Source organism: Papilio machaon, chromosome 26 (assembly GCF_912999745.1).
Source record: "Papilio machaon chromosome 26, ilPapMach1.1, whole genome shotgun sequence".
In the NCBI taxonomy this organism is placed as follows: Eukaryota; Metazoa; Arthropoda; class Insecta; order Lepidoptera; family Papilionidae; genus Papilio; species Papilio machaon.
The window spans coordinates 3,030,301-3,047,625 of NC_060011.1; the positions used below are offsets into that span (position 1 = coordinate 3,030,301).

The following is a 17,325-nucleotide window of genomic DNA, read 5'->3' on the forward strand; positions in this document are numbered from 1 at the left end:
AAAGTCGTGAGAATTTTTTTTTTGGTAAACGCGTAAGTTACGGGTTATCCCCGAGTCATATTGTATTAATTTTAAGATATAAAGTGTATGTTGATTGAAATTGTGTCCATTTTATTTATAATCATGACTTCTCTTCACAGAATATTGAGGTAAGTGGGACCCTATTATAATGGTATACGAAAAATTATTAATTTCTGAATTTAATATTTGAATTATGCTTTTACATACACATGTTAGGAATTCTTTCGAGGGTATAAATGTTCTGTTTTCGTATTACAATGCCAATACATTTTTCACTTTAGGGTTTTTTTTCTCTTGGCACTTGTGTGAACATTTGACGTTTTTCATATAATTTTGATTTCATCCATTTACTATATTATGTATATCATTTCTATATCCTATGTCTTTTTTGAACATGTTTTTTTTTTAATTTGTGCATTTTTTGTACAAAATTTAACATCCTGTATATGTGAACTTGTATGAAATTATAAAATGTGCAATGTTTCAGATAAATTTGCATCAATAATTTTAAGTGCATATTATTCTTTTGATGTGTGCATATTTAGAATAATTTATCGATTTAAATATTCTTAATCTATGGTTAGGTTTTTTTTTTACTCTGTGACATCTTTTTCACATTTTACATGTTGATATAATTTTTAATGTCATGTGTGAATTGCATTTTCCTATTTATTTATCATTGACATAAACGCCTTTTTTGTTGTCGATCTATGTTAAAGGCCGAGGGGTGTACTCCTAACCAAAACAAAAGTAGTAAAACGTAAAAAAATACAATGGATATTGGAATATGGCGACGACGGAGGGAATGAGACGGAGTTAGACAGACTTGGTTTGTATAAACAGAAATCGGTAAGTCTATGGTCTATGAAATATAAAAATGAAATTACTTATAAACTCTTTGGTCTTTAAAACTACTTCGTTTAAGAATTACGGACTATGCTAAATGGGGAGAAAAACTGAAAGCTCTATGTAGATGACGTCAGCACCAATAGTCCGTTGTCATCTGTTAAATTTTTTAAATGTAATTCTCGTGATTTTTAATAAAAAATCTATGTTGGATTTAAAAAAGAACTCCGAAACCGGAATGCATCCACAGCTGTGCAGTCATATTTTGCTGGAAATAATTTGTTATGAACTATATTTAAAAAATTACGTGTTTTTGTTTTTTTTTAATGAAATTTGACGGATATCGTTGCTATGCTACAAGTCCACGAACTACTTTGTATAACAGGCTAAAGGACACCGATATCCAATGCCTTATAAATTTAAAAAAAACTATAAAAATTAAAGTATATTTTGTATATCTGTGGTATATTTAGTGCTAGAGTCACTCTTGATCATGCTGACATCTATTGTGAGCGAAGGGTAATTTTTCTCCCCATTGCCGAATGTTTCTTCAACAATTTTTACCCTTGAACTGATTCTCAAATTTTTGAAAAAAAAACCTGTTTAACCATATAAGCGTGAAAATTACGTAACGATAAAATATTTTTTAATCGTGATAATTCGCATTTTTTGCAATATTTTAGTTGATATTTTAACATAGTTTAGAAAATATTTTTTATAAATAACTAACACAAATTATCGGGAATTTTATATTATTTTTTTTTTAAATCATGTGACAACTTAGTGGAGGGAATGTATATTTTTGGTTTACAAGTCTGCTGCTTTTGAGAACTCGATAGGTTGATTAGTTTCTACAAATAACATACTTTGAAAATACAAAATTATAATAAAGCATCATAATATAAAAAAATAAATGTTAATAATAGCTGAAAAAAAAAACCTTAGTTATTTGGCTTGTTTGTTTTGTATTGTTACCGCGGATGTTCACTGAGGAAAGTTCATACAAAAACATTTTGCTTTGACTGTAGTCCTCTATAGAAAGACTGAGAAACAATATGTTTTTATATGAATAATAACGTAGTGGAAACCCACGATACTCTTATAAAGTTTATAAACTTTTCACTAAATCCATGAATAGCAAAATTTAAAAAATCTGTGCTGTTTAGACCTTAGGAAAGAAGTATAAATTTGAAATAAATTCTACACTTTTTTTTATGAAATTTTACTATTATTATTATTCCGAAGAAAATATCGTTTGACGGTAAAATGCATTTATCCTTTAAATAGCTGTCATATTTGCCTGTTTACACAAAAGTGTTAACTTTTTCTAAAATAAAATGGTAACTTATATAATTGCTAAATTGTTTGTCTCCAGATATTTAGGGATTGACATGTTCTATGTTAAAATTAAAAAAAAAAACAAATAACATAGAAATAGATTTATTTAAATAAAAAATGAACAATATTCCATTACACTAACCATGAAATTCCATTGCCGTAACAATTGTATTGAAACATATAGTTAATTGATATGTTTTAAATACAAGTGCTTCGGTCTTTTGCTAACTTATATTTTATTCTATTTATCGCGATTATTCTTTGTTGACATCTTGCATATCTTTTCCTCCACAGATGCCATACAGAGTAGTGGGCATTTACAATAAAACGTATGAATCAATTCTTTGTTTTATTTGTACATGAATAAATGTCCTACCAATGTTTATTTGATACATTTACATGGAAATAACTAACTAACTAATCTAATAACTCTAGTAATTACGCGTTTATAAACTTTTATATATACTTAATACTTCTAGTTTTCTATTAGGATAATTATGTTTATATGTATTAGATCAAAATAGTACATAAGTTATATCTAGTATTTTACGAAAATAAAATTATAAACTATAGCTATTGCTCGTGCAGATTGAAAACCAAACGTCCTAGTTTATCTTAACTTTTCACTGCAGAAAACTGAGATTTTTTGGTCCTTTGTTTCGGCACCGGATACCTACTGTATAGAATCAGGACTAACTTCATGTTCGCGAACGACCGCAGTTGTGGTAATTAATATTGTTGACCTCTTCTTATAAGATGAAATCAATTTCTTTGTACGTTTTTATTGAATTATAAGGCACTGTTTTAGTTTTTTTTAATCACCACTAACACATCTAGGACAGTACAGTAAAACATGTAATTTTAGACATGGCAATACTAAAGTTGGCATTGTTATAAATATTCTGCTACGTCATCACTCATCTCGAAAGTCATACTGACCTCTTATCTTCTTCCATCGTGTATTCATGTTAGCTTATAACATGAGACAATGACGTCAATATTTGGTAGAGCTATCATTGGAGGTGTGCGATGTAAGAGAGGTGAAGGAGCCGCCGGAATGAATGAAGCGAGAGAGTTTGTTGAGCGGCGCCGTTGCCCAGTGCTGCAGTGGACTGCTCGCTTCGGGCACCGGCGAAACTCTGTACACAATGCAATAACAAGTAACAAAAATAAAAATATATTCATATAAATAGTTATAGAGCGAAAAATTTACTATGAATTCTTTCATAATCGATAGAAGCGAATACGTTTCCTGCAGACTAATGCCACAAAATATGTTGAATTTACGACTTGTTATCAAGTGTTTTCAAATATCTTGATTGGTCTTAGCTTCTCACGAGTTGCTGCGCAAAACACAATTTTTGGTGTAGGGGGAGCGCTCTGCGCAGCGCGTCGATGATCTTGTGACGTCAAGATATTTAAAAAGACTAATACCACTAAGTGATATGTTGACTAACTGCTCCAAAGGCGAGCAACAAAATACGGTGTTCTAATCTCTCATTTTAGTTTCTTGAATAGAATATGTTAGTCCTTTATACCTATTACGTCGTGGACGAGCTGTCTTAGGACGCGTCCTTTTCTCGTTCTTTTGAGCTGTGGATGGTGGAGCAGCACTTTCCACCTCAGCACCACTACCAGCACCTATTTAGAAATTACCATGAAATAAAAAGACGACAGTCATTTGCTAGACGTTTAAATTAAAAATAAATTATACCTGTAACAAATAAGGAATGTTCTACTTGCGCTTGACCTGTGGCGTGCTGTATACAGAGTGGACGAGCGGCTCTCATACGAGCAGATTCTTCGCGACTAGCGCCCATCGCCCTGTTTTTAATAAATTGATATAAGTCGTACAAGATACTTTGTGAAATCATGTATTTGGAAAACTCACGAAGTATTTCCTGAACTCGGCTGATCTTCCCATGGTGCTTCGTCTTCCACAGCACTGCTCTCAGACGCCACCAAGTACATAGATCTGGTTGAAAAATTTTAAAGTAGAAAAATAAAGGTAGCTATGCTGAAATACTCGTATACTTGTATATCTACGCAAAACTACCTGGCCGGTACGTAGAGGTGTGGTGGGGGCGGAGCAGCGCGACGTGACGCTGAGCGAGCGCGTCTAGCGCGAGACGCACGACCCAACAGGACGGACTCTATAATTGGTAAACAGTCCTCATTCAAAACAATGACAAAGAAACACACTAGTTTTCCAGAATTCTAGTGTAATTCAAAGATCATATACATTTTACCTTTATAACATCGGTAATAAGCTGTCGGAACTTTTTAGTCAAAGTGTTTACCTGATATGGGGTCACTATCGCTCTGTTCCTGTCGTTCCCTTCGCCAACCGGCGTCGGGCGCAGGCGCGTCTGCCGCCACTCCGAACAGTCCTGACACCGCGCCCGCCACCATCTTGCGTGTTGATTTTGCTGCCGTCTGGGAGCATAATTTTGATCAAACCAGTTTAAAAGGTGACATATATATAACATGGGGAAAGCAAAATAGGGACAGCACGAAACAACAGATTGGACGGTGGCTGTCTTAAGAGTTATTTTGTATTTTCTCTTTTTAATACTTTACTCACACTGGTATTGATGTCTATAACAGGTACATTCTCCAAGTCTGCAGCCTGTTCTGCCAAACTCTTTAGTTGACGATCGCTTGGATCAGTTTTTTCCGCCAACAAAACCAGCTCCAATAGGTAATCTCTGAATACTTCCTCCGTGACGGCTTTTCAATATGAAAAATAGCGACATCTTATTACTACTCAATATGTAATAACGATGGTGGATATGAAATAAATTTCATAACTAAAACGTACTTTAAACTTGTCTTCTATTATCTATAGTGAAGTTTGATAGAACTAAGGTTATTGGAAGAAAAATTCTGTTTATAGAAATTTAAATATCTTCGAAACGAACCCCAAATTGTTTTTCCAAGTAGATTGAAGAGATAGATTCCAAGAATATCATTTATTATTTAGGATACTTACGTTGTATTACTGGTATAGATTGTATTTGAGAACTAAGGCCTTGTGCAGATAGACCAGGTAGCATATCAGTAGGTACATGTACATTTACTCCCATAGCGCCTGTAGTATTTGTCTTCATTTCCAAGTCACTTTTAGTAGCGGGTAACGTCAAGCTGACATTTGGGTCAATATTAGAAGGGACCGTTAACTGATTTGGCGTTGACTGTACTTGTGATGGAATCACATTTGATGTTTTACCATTCACTAATAGATCTGGTGTTGCTTGCGTCTGACTTTGATCTTGACCTGAAAGAAGTTGCAAGGAATTCACCAAGGACATATATTTGGACCGCTTTTATTCCATTGTGTAATTTATTACAGTTGTGTATTATAATTTATTTAGTACTGCTACCATTAGTGTACATTTAATGAGAAACCTTCACTAAGGGATTCTCTTAGCGCTGAATTAACGATTCTGAACAGTTACTCACCATTTGCATTAAGGTCAAGTTCGTGAGTGAATGCCATAACATTCAAAGCAGACGACAGAGCAGATCCGACTCCATTGCCAACTTCTCCGTTCAGCACCTCTTCTGCTGCCGCCACGCAGTCAGGTGGCGGTGGTACCCTTCTACTAAACAAATAAATACGACAATTTGTTTTAAACCGAAACAAATATAACTTACATTAATATATTGGATTACGTCCGGAGAAACAATTTGGAAGGAATTACAAAGGGGTATGCGGAGCTGAATATTGGCCAGACCGCGCCCTTTTCTGTGATTCGCCCCTGACCCGGGAGGCGAAACATGATAGGTGGTGTCGGGGCAAAGTAACCTATTTTTTTACTAAAAAAAAAAAAGTGTTTTAATTGAATAGCTTACGCTAACGGTGCTTTGGTCGGTGTAGAGATAGAGGCACGACCCCACATCAATCTCCGCAACTCTTCGCCGCTGATGCCTCGTTTTCTCAACTCTGCGATCGTAACTTTGCCAACGCGCTAAAAAAAAGAATACATTGTAACCAAAATTCAATTCAGTTACATCAAAACAAACAAAAAACACCGGTACAAAAAGGATGACACTATGTTTTAGATATGGTACCCACCTTCCAATTAGCAAGAGCTCCCTTTCTCTGCTTAGCACGGGTCTTGGCTTTACTCTTGATGACCATTACTGCGCGCTGCTCGTATCGCGGGTCGTCTGACGGGCCCAGACCTATAGAGTACTCTTGCAAGTAACGGTGAGCATCTTCTTGCGCCACGGATTGTTCCAGCGCCACAACTATCTTTGCCCACTTGGAATATATAAATGGTAATTAGTGAAATAGCACTCTTGACTTTAAAGAAAGGGGTGTTGCTAGATAAAAATAATCGATCTATGATCTACATTAAGCGTAATCTTAATACACCTTTTAAATCTATTTAGTTGGGCACAAGATCAAGAGCAATCTTTTGCTCGTAGCAGTTTGCCTATAATTAAGGGCTTGGATTAGAATCCGGTAATTGCCACTCACTCTCACTTTCGTAGATGTGTTTTGTCTTTTTCTCTTTATTTATACTTCCAACATATCCTTTGTTATCTAAAAACCGTTTTCACCTGCTTAACCCACTCCTTCTCGGACTGTTCGATGACGTGTGCGTAAGTGTTACCCATCATGGCGATGAGCATATTCAGCAACAGGATAGGTACGAACACCATGAACAGCGCGAAAACCGCCTTTGCCAAATTCGGGTATATTGTCATGCCCAGGTCTGTGTACTGTAAATTAATGTTATTAATATTGAGTTTTATATTTACAACGAGTATGTATATCAACACTAAGAGATTGATTAATTCACTACAAAACTCATTTAACTCACACTATAATCGCCAAGAGTTATTTGGAACAGCGCCATCCATGTGCTTGGGAAACTGGAGAATAAAGTTGACTGGACATTCGGGAAACCTGCATAATTAAAGTAATTTGCTAACAATAGGTAATTAATCGGACCAAAAGGCAATTTTACATTAGCTAGTCTGTAGGGCAAAATTAAAGTATAATGTATACCTTTGTAGAGAAAGTAGAAGGACTGCGAGAAGCCGAAGAGCACGATGCTGTAGATGATGCCAAATGTAAACATGTCGCCTGTTATCATGCTGTAGATCATCGTCACGAACGGACCTGTCAGCTTCACCGCACTACGAGAGACAGATTGAAAAATTTCTTCAATGTAGGAAGTAAAGTGCAAATGTCAAACTTTTCTAGATCAATTCAACTGATTCACCACTGTATAAGTGGAGTGGAAACAGTAGTTGTAATTTCTAACCCGGCAAAGAACATAAGTAGAAACCAGGATCCGGGCAGGACGAAGATGAGTATAGCCTCTTCCACCATCATCTGACGAGATAGTCGCGCAGGTATGCACGCTAGGAGCAGCAAATTGGACGCCAGAAATATAAACTTGGCAGGCTCGTGGATCTAGTATTTAAAATATGTGTAAAATTGTATTAGTATGCGTCATAAGATATTTACTTTGAAACGTTTAGTTAAAGAAACATAAAGAAGTCTAGGGTTGCCAGGTCGCCAAACCTACTAGCCGGACAGACCAGCCAGTTTGGCCGAATATTTGGATAGAAAGGTCGGACACTCTATAATATTTAGAATTATGTCTCAGTATTAATAGGTTAACACTCTCGTTTGAAATATAAAAAGCCTAACAAAAGCCGGAAAACCGTTTATTTTGGCCGGACACGTAATCAAAAAGCCTATCTATGTCCGGCTTTATCCGGACGCCTGGCAAAGCTAAAGAAGTCTGTAATTAGTTTCCAAGGACACATAACTGCGACGAGACAAAAATTAAACCATTTTATGATGCACAATAGCTACAGAAAGCTAGCTTTAATTTTTTGATAGGTTGTATATCTTATATACAACATAGTCTTATTGGAAAGTGGATTTCTTTCTACTTTTAAAACATAAACTTACCAATTGTTTGAAATATGCAACCAAACCTTGGTTCTTGATTTCATCGCCTTGCTGCAGTATTATATAGCACAATGTACTGAGTATGGTGCCCAGTTCGCTGGCCAGTCGTATACCGCCTCTAGCGTCCGTCACCTCCAACCCCCAATTTGGGTTAGCATCTGCCTCAATACTGCTGTGTCTCAAGTATACAGATACAGAAAGAAGTAGAAGATGCAACATGAAGATCATCAGACGCTTCAGAAACTTTTGCTGAAAATAATTTTAAATAATTAAGCATCTTGAAATGTTTATAATTTACTACAACTTTTTAATTTTGAATAATTACTCTAGCAAACGTCTTCCATTTCTCTTCGAGTAGCCTTTGAATTATGCCACCATCCAACATGTTCAAATGCTCTTGTTTGGTGCCGTTTAAAATTATAAATAATGCCGAGTTCCAATCTAGAAATAAAGTACGACTTTGATTTATAGGTATTTAAATCGGCCTAAATAGAGAACTGAAAACATATAAGTTCATATATACTTGTCTTTCCATCAGGCAGTAAAGTGTCTAATGCGTTAAGGGGGTAAGCAGAGCAAGTAATGTTGGAATATCTCCAGAACTCTCTGGCTGATAGCTCCAACATCTCTCGGAAGACAGAGGCGCGGCCCAACTGACATGCCAAGGTTAACGGTGTGAAACCCGCGTGGTTGACGCGGCCGTTACTAGCCGGGACTTTTGGATGACGTAGCGCGTACCCGAACATGTCCTGTAAGAGGAAAACATTTTTTTATACACCGATACTGTATGATTTATTTCTCTTACTGTTTAAAATTAATTTTATGACATGCCATATTCGTACATCTCACGTCCTACGTGTATTTCTTTCACCACATACCAGTTTATCACAAACGACCACCATATGTAATATCATATTTCCAAAAGAGTCCTGTGAGTCGGGATCAGCTCCGGAGTCCAGGAGTAGATTGTACACGGCCTCGTTGGCGCAGCAAGCGGCCCACGCGAGCGGATACTCGCCGAGGTAAGCCAAGCCTTCGTAATTCGAGTGGCGAGACGGGGGGACGCGCTGTTGGTCACGTGGCAAAAAGAAGCTACCTATGAAGCAAAAGTTTTTATAGTGTTAACTTTTTACTATAGTGAACTTGCCGAGTGAAAGATGTCAAGTGACCAACGCTTCTCACTTGCATATGTAATATCTCCCTTTCCCCCATAGCGTCTTCTTCTTGATCCTTTAATTGTTAAAATGAATATTCTATATGTATGAAAAAACTAAACTCACCAATAGCTCGTTGGCTGACATCAGCGCCTGCCTCCACTAAGTCTTGTACGAGTTCGTTGTTGCTGTACGCTATTGCTAAATGCAGAGCGCTGGCGCCTGCAGAATACACTCAAAAACATATTTAGATTACATTTTGAGTAAACAGAATAATAAGATTAATTTTAATTTTAAAGTCATATTAAGATGTTAATTTACCCAAATACTCTTCGCCCTCTACGACATCTAATGACAGTTTCGGAAAACATTTGACTAGAGTCCTCGCTAGTCGCGTGTGGATCTGAAATCATAGTTTACTACAATAACTGCAACACTTTGTTAAGGAGACCTATAGTGTTGATTAATTAAGTAAATTATACACTAAACGAACAGAATTACGACTGACCTTTGTATCACAGATAATTAATAAATGCAGCAGTGATTCGCCGAGGGCGCCGCGGTAGCTCATCTGCCAGCAAGCCATGTGGTCCTCCCACTTGGCGAGTGGGTCATACGGAGACAAAGACGCTTCTATCGGTAATACTACCTACAAAAAATATAAATAGTTACAAATGAATCAGCTATTGGAATAAAACAGAAACCACACAAAGATGTCTCCTGCTGCTTAGATCTGATCTCAACTAAGTAGTTCAATTACCAATTAAGGAATAGTTTAGTGTACTGTGAGACTGAATATACGTAACTCACCTGTTCTTGATCCCTGAACTTCCAGCGTAAGTATTCAGCTCTATTTATTACCCGGCCTCGACCGCCTGCGTACATGTAGGCTGAGAATTCTTCACGTATCAGTCTCTCTGCAGCTATCATACCACCTTTCGTGTACGTTTCTAGCAGTAGACCACCTAAAAACATGAATGATGAAAATGAAGAAAAACTTTTCTGTTTTTACATAATTGTCTGAACATTCTTACTAATTACGCTCAACACGAATTATTGTATATTAATTGCAAGTATAAATTGATCGGACTATACTGGACAAATAACTGAGTGATGTTACACCTATCACTGACGAATATATTATCCATAAAATAAATTATATTTACCTTTCTTATAATCAGCAAGTTTATAAAGTACAGTGTGTTCTTCTGTGCTAGGTTGAGATATAACTCGATCGAGCACCGAGCTCATTGCTTGGACATCTCCCGGTGAAAATAGCTTGATTAATGCAGTACCCATTTTGCTATTTTGTAAGTAACACCGCTATGGATATATGTGCTAATTAAAGTATTGGTTTAAGCTGAAATCTTTTGCGTAATAGATTGCCATACAATAATCTAGGAATCTTTCAACAAAAATGTTTGCAAAAACACATAAAAATTTATTTGTCCTAATAACATTATTACTTACATGTTGTTTATGCCTTAATTGTTCATTTTAACAAGATCTTGAATCAAAATTGTGACAATTTGAATACCTTTTATACAGAAGTCCTTGATAAAGGGCATTAGGCAGAAAAATATAAGTGAAATCTTTCTCATTTCTAATACGTTAACTTTTACTTGATTTAAATAAAACAAAAGATGTATGCAATAGATTTTAATTGTAAATCACCAGGTTGCTTAAGTAATAAACAAGTGGGTAACCATGGTAACGATTTAAGTTGTTATTTAGGGGGAGATTTTAAAAATGCTAATATATTAAAATATTTATTGGCGCCTAAGCCTTCGTAGCAAATATTCATAATAGATTCTGTACATCACGAGCCAAACAACGTTATAATTATAAGCCTGAAAGTACCTGAGTCACTTCTATTGGAACCAAAATAGACTGCTTTATTTTACATTAATAATATTAAATATCAAGTTCAAGTTACCTAAAGAAGTGAAATATGCTTTTACAATATAAAACGATGGAGGTGTCAGTCGTCTTATCTCGAGGTAAGGTGTGAAAAGGAAACGTGTAATTAATAACTATTTTTATAAATGAACACTAATTAAAAAAATAGTGTATATCCTAGAAACGCTTGCGTTTTAGTTGCACCTATGGTAATGTTTTCCTCGCGAGTGTTAAAAATGGACATAAATTCTATGATCGTATTTCTTTCATCATTGAATTGAATCTTAAAGCAATTTCTTTAAAGTACACAAAATGTACTGTTTAGCTTTTTCAACAATTTAACAGGTATAACAGGCGCTAACCGCTAACCTCTAACTGATTGTTTGAATGAAATAGCTATACAAAATGAAGGAGATAGGCTATAAACTGTCAATCGGCTTCGATTGTGCGTTTATCCCTCTCCTTCTCTTTACAGCTGACACTAACAACGTCAAAATGAAAGACACCATTTTGTGTAGTCGTTTGTTATTGTTGCGTTGATTGTGAGACGCTGTTGTTTCGATTAGGATTTGAATCAATTTTCGTCGCTTAATGCTAGTTTGTGTATGATTTCGCTTCAAGAAAGATGGCAATTCGGTGATTATAAAAGGTAAATCCATGTGAATAATAACATTTATTACAAATTCCATCCTATATGATGCGCTGTGTCGCGCATTCGTGCTTGTCAATGTCAATAGCTAATGACATTATAAAGGTGCGTTCGAAAGACAAAAATGACATCCCGGCCGTTTTAAACGAAAAACGATTGTACTATTATTTTGTGTTTTAAGGAAAGTGTTAAGATTTCAATTAAGGATTTATAAAAAAGTTATTTTTAAATGTTAACTTGTAAATATATTTTTGTTATGGGAGAAAATATCGTTGTATTGTTTCATTTCATTTTTATTTCAATTATTTTTAGCTGCTCAAACTATGTTGTTCCTCTAAAATTTACTTGAAATGGAGCTTAAAAAATCAAATGTAAAGAGTGATATAAAATTTTTGCTCTATTATGGATTGGCATAATATTATATGTACAGGATAGAAAATTAGATCAAAGATGGCGGTTCTGGAGGAATTTAAAATGCAGCTGGTGAAGGATCTTGCTAGATACATGATTGAGAAAAATGAACCTAGAGATCAGATGTGGAAACGATTAAAAATTGAGTATGGCTGGGATTGTAAATTGATGTGGTAAGTTTGTGCAGAGATTGATGTGGTTAATGGTAACTTACGGCTTGTACGAGATTAGTTCATCGTGTATTTTATGCCTACCTTCATTTTCGGATTAATATTGAAGTATAATACGAGTAATGTATACAGATACGTGTGTTAGGTTAGATATATATTGAAATATATCGCTAATGTCGTTGAGCTAATCTAAATAAGTTCGAATCTGAGAGCTGTCTTGTAACAATATTAAAATGTATTTGTAAATCATGATTGTAACCGCTTGTATAAATATAAAAGTGATTTTAGGGAACGTATCAGGTCGTTGACTATGAAGAAACTGTCCAAGATGTTGGCCGCCGAGGATCGAACAGATTCCATTCCGAGTATAGCTCGAATGACGCCCAACGATTGGCTTGTTTTTGACAAAATACTCGTTCACGAAAATATCGACGTTATCGGAGAGGTATTATTGAAAATATTTACCTTACTAGCTTGATACGCTTAAAAATTGTGACAAAGTTACAACTATTGCAAATAACTGTATGGTATGCCTTACTGCAGGACTTAATACTAAGTGGACAGCCTGAATCAAAGGTTCTTTGGGAATTATTTATTCTTGTAAGTAGTTATCACATAGAAACGCTGCCACCAGGAGACGTCGCGAAAGGGTGGTATAATTTAACAAAGATATACAATACCAGGTTAGTGCATGTCTTATGAAAATTGAAGTTTAAGGCGATGCTGAATTTGATTTAAAATGATGCTTTATAGCGATGATGAGAGGTCCCTAGCTTACATCGGTCAATTTTCATCCTTTATTGCAACTTTATTTCTCTGTCATGTGTATCGTAAATATTTTTGAGAATTACGGCCTTAAATTATTGTGCAAAATAATTAATTTGCTAAAACTAATTACAACTGTTGTTTTCTTTCCGGTATACAGATATACCGTATAATATTCTGTTTAAACCCTTTGTTAATTAAGCCCCCCTTCATATTATTTACGACAAATTAGTTTAGATTACTTCGCTAATAAATAAATACGTTTCAGTGGTCGCTATTGCTCCGCCATGTTACTACAACTTCGTTGGTACCAATTAAAAGTGCTGGTTAGAACAAATTTTCACAGTTTTTGGTCAATATATCAAGGACACGGCAATTATATGAAACAAGTACCCAGAGCATCGAAATTACAAAAACTGATAGCCAGCAGGTATGTGAGCTTTACATCAGGGATCCCCAAACTATTTTGGACAAGTGACCCCTTTTCGAAAATGAACCTCAAACCCCCGTGGCCAAATTACCTACTTTTAAGATTAGTTATTATTATTTTTTTTCATTTTGAGTTAGGTCAATAGAAGAATATATAGTGAAAATTAGCAATGCTTTAAGTTAGATATCGACCCCTGTGTAAAGCAGGGACTACTAACTTTAGCACCATATCTACCTGCACCTCCAATAATACTATTTCTGTAAACTTAACTGTGTGTTTTGAAATTAGGGTCTCATAGCTCATGCCTCTTACTAGTATTTAAAAATTACCTGATACCGTGTATTTTGTTCATATTTTAAATAAACTATGTTGTTTTAGATACGGTAAAATCCTAACCGAACCATTTCTACCTTGGAAAGTTTTAATAATAAAAAAAGTGGTTGTTCAAGTCAGTGATTTTGTAAGTTTTTGACATAGAATATGTTCATGTTTTATACGTAGTAAATATACGTTTTAATGGAATGATTAAATAAGTTTACTAACATTTACAGGAAAACTTCAGCTTATTGGATCAATCCAAAACTTCTAGTAAGTACAAATAAGTTTGTCGCTAAAATAGTTTTCTTTCAGCTGTATGTATTTAATTTTATATTGCAGATGATGATGAAGATATAATTGAAATAAAACCGTCAATTGAAACCATAGATCTGAATACAGATTCTGAAAGTGATGATGAATCAAATATAAAAAAATCCCAAGTAACAAACACTCAAGAAAAACAATATATAAGTGGAATTAATGATATCAGCCAGCTAGCAGTAGAAAAATCTTCTGTCAATGATCTGAATTATCAAGAAGATAAAGATACGCTTAAGTCGACATCAAGTACAGTTCTTCCTAAAATTATAAACGTAGAAGGAAACTTTAACGCTAAAAAATCTCAATTCTCAGTCGATTTAACTGAACAGCATCATGATGTAATCCGAAAAGATGTTATAAAATACGTTGATGAACGAAAAACAGTAGAAAAAATTAAATTCACTGATGACAAATTGCTACAATGTAAAAATATAGAATCTGGTAATCAAGTAACAGAGAATGGTAAGCCGTAGTTTTTTCTCTCGTGTGATATAGTTTCATTTCCTGTATTCGTATGATTTTGGTTTTAATATTTCTTGTCTATTGGGTTACAAAAGAGGCTAAATAGTATTTTTTTTTCAGGTGTACAAATCACTATTGTGGAACACGTTAACAATTGCGTAGAAGAAAATGATTCCGCACAATCTATAGATCCTAAACTTTTAATGATTCCCTTATCTTATACAAAGAAGTTAGATCATATGAGTGTTTTTAAAAATATTAATTATTTAAAAATTAAAGGCAAGCACATTATAAAATGTGTTGAGAATGAAAGTAAACCAATAATAATGATAAAATCTATAAAAAAAGGAAGGATAAAAGAAGCAGTCACTTCTAACTATCCAAAAAAATGTCCTATTCCTCAAATTAATAACACTAGAAATATGCGTCAAAATTTAAAAAAGCGTACGTATAGTTTGAAACAGTTACAAAAAAATCCTGACTTCAATGCACAATTAAAAAATTTACATATAAACTTTTTTTTAAATGAACGGAATAGGCGATTACTTTTTAATTGTAAACCTGTCACTATAGATCTAGATAGATTAAATGAACCTAAACTCCATATCAATAATTCTAATTTTGAAAATACAAGCTCCATAATTAAACAAGAGAACGAAAGATACGAGTGTGAAAATACAATATCGCATGTATCATCTACAGACAATGTTCTTTACAAAAGTCTTGAGGACGTTAAAGAATTTCTACCCATTCAAAATAAAATAGACAAATCTGAAACTTCCTTGAATAGTACTGGAATTGATGGAAGCGGTAAAAACTTTCTAGCGATAGAAGTAAGCCCTCTTTTTTCCAATAATTCCACTACTACTCCTCCGGTAAAATTAGTCAGATTTGATACAGATAGTCCCAATCAAGTAAACACTAAGACATCGCCTACGAAGCAAATCGACGTTGTACAAACACGTCATCAGATAATACATTTAGTAAAGACTGTCACGTCGAAGAGAATATTGTAAACGTTAAAGAATTAGTACCGCAATAAAATGAACCTGAAACATTGAGACTAATATTATTAACAATAGTTACAAAGATCTTTATCAAAATACTCTTTCAATACAAACTAGCCAGCTTAATTTTAACTTCGGCTTTTTAAATCCAATCCACTGGTAAAGATAATGCAATGTCCTATTCAATATAGTCCTAACATTTGAATATAATATTTAAACAAAGCAAATTAGGGAGTGACGTAAAAATAAAAAATTTACTGGACTCAAAGAAATTCAATAGATTGCCAAAAAGAAATTCATGACTTGCTCAAAAGACAGGAGACTTCTTTATTAAGTAAAAAAAATCAAATAGTGCAATTACTGAAAGATTGACAAGAAAACTCAAACAAGAAGACCCGACTATTTTTAATTATCTAAAAACACCCTGAAGGAAGTTATAAATTTAATAAAGCTAGTAAAAGAATCTGAAAGACGAATACAACTCAAATACCTAAATCTAACATAGTGCTGCAAAACAAATTGGCTCTATTTTTGGCAGATGATGAGAAAAAGGAAGTTGGAAAAATGAAACTCGGGTCATTTTGATAAATTGAAACACACCGAACACAAAATATCAGGATAAATCAATTTCGGGCGAAAGTAAAAATTACTTACCAATAATACAACACAATGATGTCGAAAAAAATGAAATAAAAGAAAAAACCTTGTACATATTAGATGAAAAGCGATTATTTTTGTATAATAAAAAAATGTCAGTCGTTTGAAAGCTTCTGACTACTTCTGACTGAATACCAAAGAAATGTAAGCTACTAAGCGGCAAAAAATAGCAACAAACATGGCAAATGTTATTGTGGTTTTAGGTTCCTGTAAGACTTGTACATTTTGTCTATTTTGTCTAAGAATGTAGAAGATGACAATATGTATTAGTATCGCAGGTGTCTGTGCCTTCCATCGTATATACAACTTCGTTTAAATTATAAATAAAAAAATGTTCCAAATAGTTAAATTATCTTTTTAGCTGACGTTGTTTTTATACATTGTGTTTTATTAAGTATGTAATAATAGTCTTATGGTTTCTCATAGTTCAGTTTCTTGTATTATGAAGGAAATTTAGTTTTATCGGTCAACTGTGATATTTTTAAGTAAGACCTGTTATGTAGCAGGTACTATAATTCACCTAGCAACTAAGTTAATAATTCTACTTTATAAATACATGTTAAGATTCGTGGCAAATTTCCTTAATTTTTCTTCTCTTCTTATTCATAACATTTAATTTAAGAGCTTCATATTGTGAATTGTTAACAATAAATCCGACACTATCCTGGCCGGTGTTGGCGAATCTGAGCCACCCTCTTTTGCCATCACTGAACATAGAAAATATCTGTATTTTAATATTTTTTTTAATGTCTATGGCAATAAAACATTTATTATTGTTGTTATTAAATTACCCAGTGGCAAAAATGGTTTTTAAACAATTTTTACAATACTAGACTGCTTGTGGGAATTTAAACCGGTAGTTTTTTATAATTTATGGTAGGCTTTTACGAAATATGCTATGACGTAATAAGTATCCATAACTCTAGCTCGCCGAATCAG

General features: G+C 34.2%; 2 protein-coding genes across 2 annotated transcripts; one reads left to right on the forward strand and one right to left on the reverse strand.

Annotated features, from left to right (window-relative positions):
- Positions 1-2,833: 2,833 nt before the first annotated feature.
- LOC106718706 lies at positions 2,834-10,633 on the reverse strand. The gene is made up of 24 exons (XM_045684363.1): positions 10,464-10,633; positions 10,108-10,262; positions 9,806-9,946; positions 9,619-9,700; positions 9,424-9,519; positions 9,022-9,239; positions 8,667-8,892; positions 8,469-8,584; positions 8,144-8,392; positions 7,485-7,636; positions 7,226-7,356; positions 7,038-7,123; positions 6,775-6,936; positions 6,284-6,472; positions 6,061-6,176; positions 5,668-5,810; positions 5,198-5,482; positions 4,790-4,935; positions 4,506-4,641; positions 4,262-4,358; positions 4,097-4,180; positions 3,920-4,029; positions 3,744-3,846; positions 2,834-3,344 (listed from the first exon to the last, which is right to left on the reverse strand). The coding sequence occupies exons 1-24, from the start codon at positions 10,594-10,596 to the stop codon at positions 3,200-3,202; spliced, it is 3,501 nt and encodes a 1,166-aa protein (XP_045540319.1). The 5' UTR covers positions 10,597-10,633; the 3' UTR covers positions 2,834-3,199.
- Positions 10,634-11,645: 1,012 nt separating this feature from the next.
- LOC106718644 lies at positions 11,646-15,738 on the forward strand. The gene is made up of 9 exons (XM_045684364.1): positions 11,646-11,845; positions 12,276-12,429; positions 12,715-12,871; positions 12,970-13,109; positions 13,460-13,621; positions 14,000-14,069; positions 14,173-14,209; positions 14,279-14,722; positions 14,843-15,738. Exons 2-9 carry the CDS (start codon positions 12,296-12,298, stop codon positions 15,736-15,738), a joined length of 2,040 nt encoding a protein of 679 aa, XP_045540320.1. The 5' UTR covers positions 11,646-11,845; positions 12,276-12,295.
- The last annotated feature ends 1,587 nt before the right edge of the window (positions 15,739-17,325 follow it).

Coding starts and splice junctions, on each gene's coding strand:
- LOC106718706 (XM_045684363.1), bottom strand. CDS start 10,596: ATGGGTACTGCATTAATCAAGCTATTTTCACCGGGAGATGTCCAAGCA. Junction 9,701..9,805: donor TAATTATCTGTGATACAAAG/GTCAGTCGTAAT, acceptor CTATGATTTCAG/ATCCACACGCGACTAGCGAG. Junction 6,937..7,037: donor TAACTCTTGGCGATTATAGT/GTGAGTTAAATG, acceptor ATTAATTTACAG/TACACAGACCTGGGCATGAC.
- LOC106718644 (XM_045684364.1), top strand. CDS start 12,296: ATGGCGGTTCTGGAGGAATTTAAAATGCAGCTGGTGAAGGATCTTGCT. Junction 13,110..13,459: donor ACAAAGATATACAATACCAG/GTTAGTGCATGT, acceptor AATACGTTTCAG/TGGTCGCTATTGCTCCGCCA. Junction 14,070..14,172: donor TAAAAAAAGTGGTTGTTCAA/GTCAGTGATTTT, acceptor TAACATTTACAG/GAAAACTTCAGCTTATTGGA.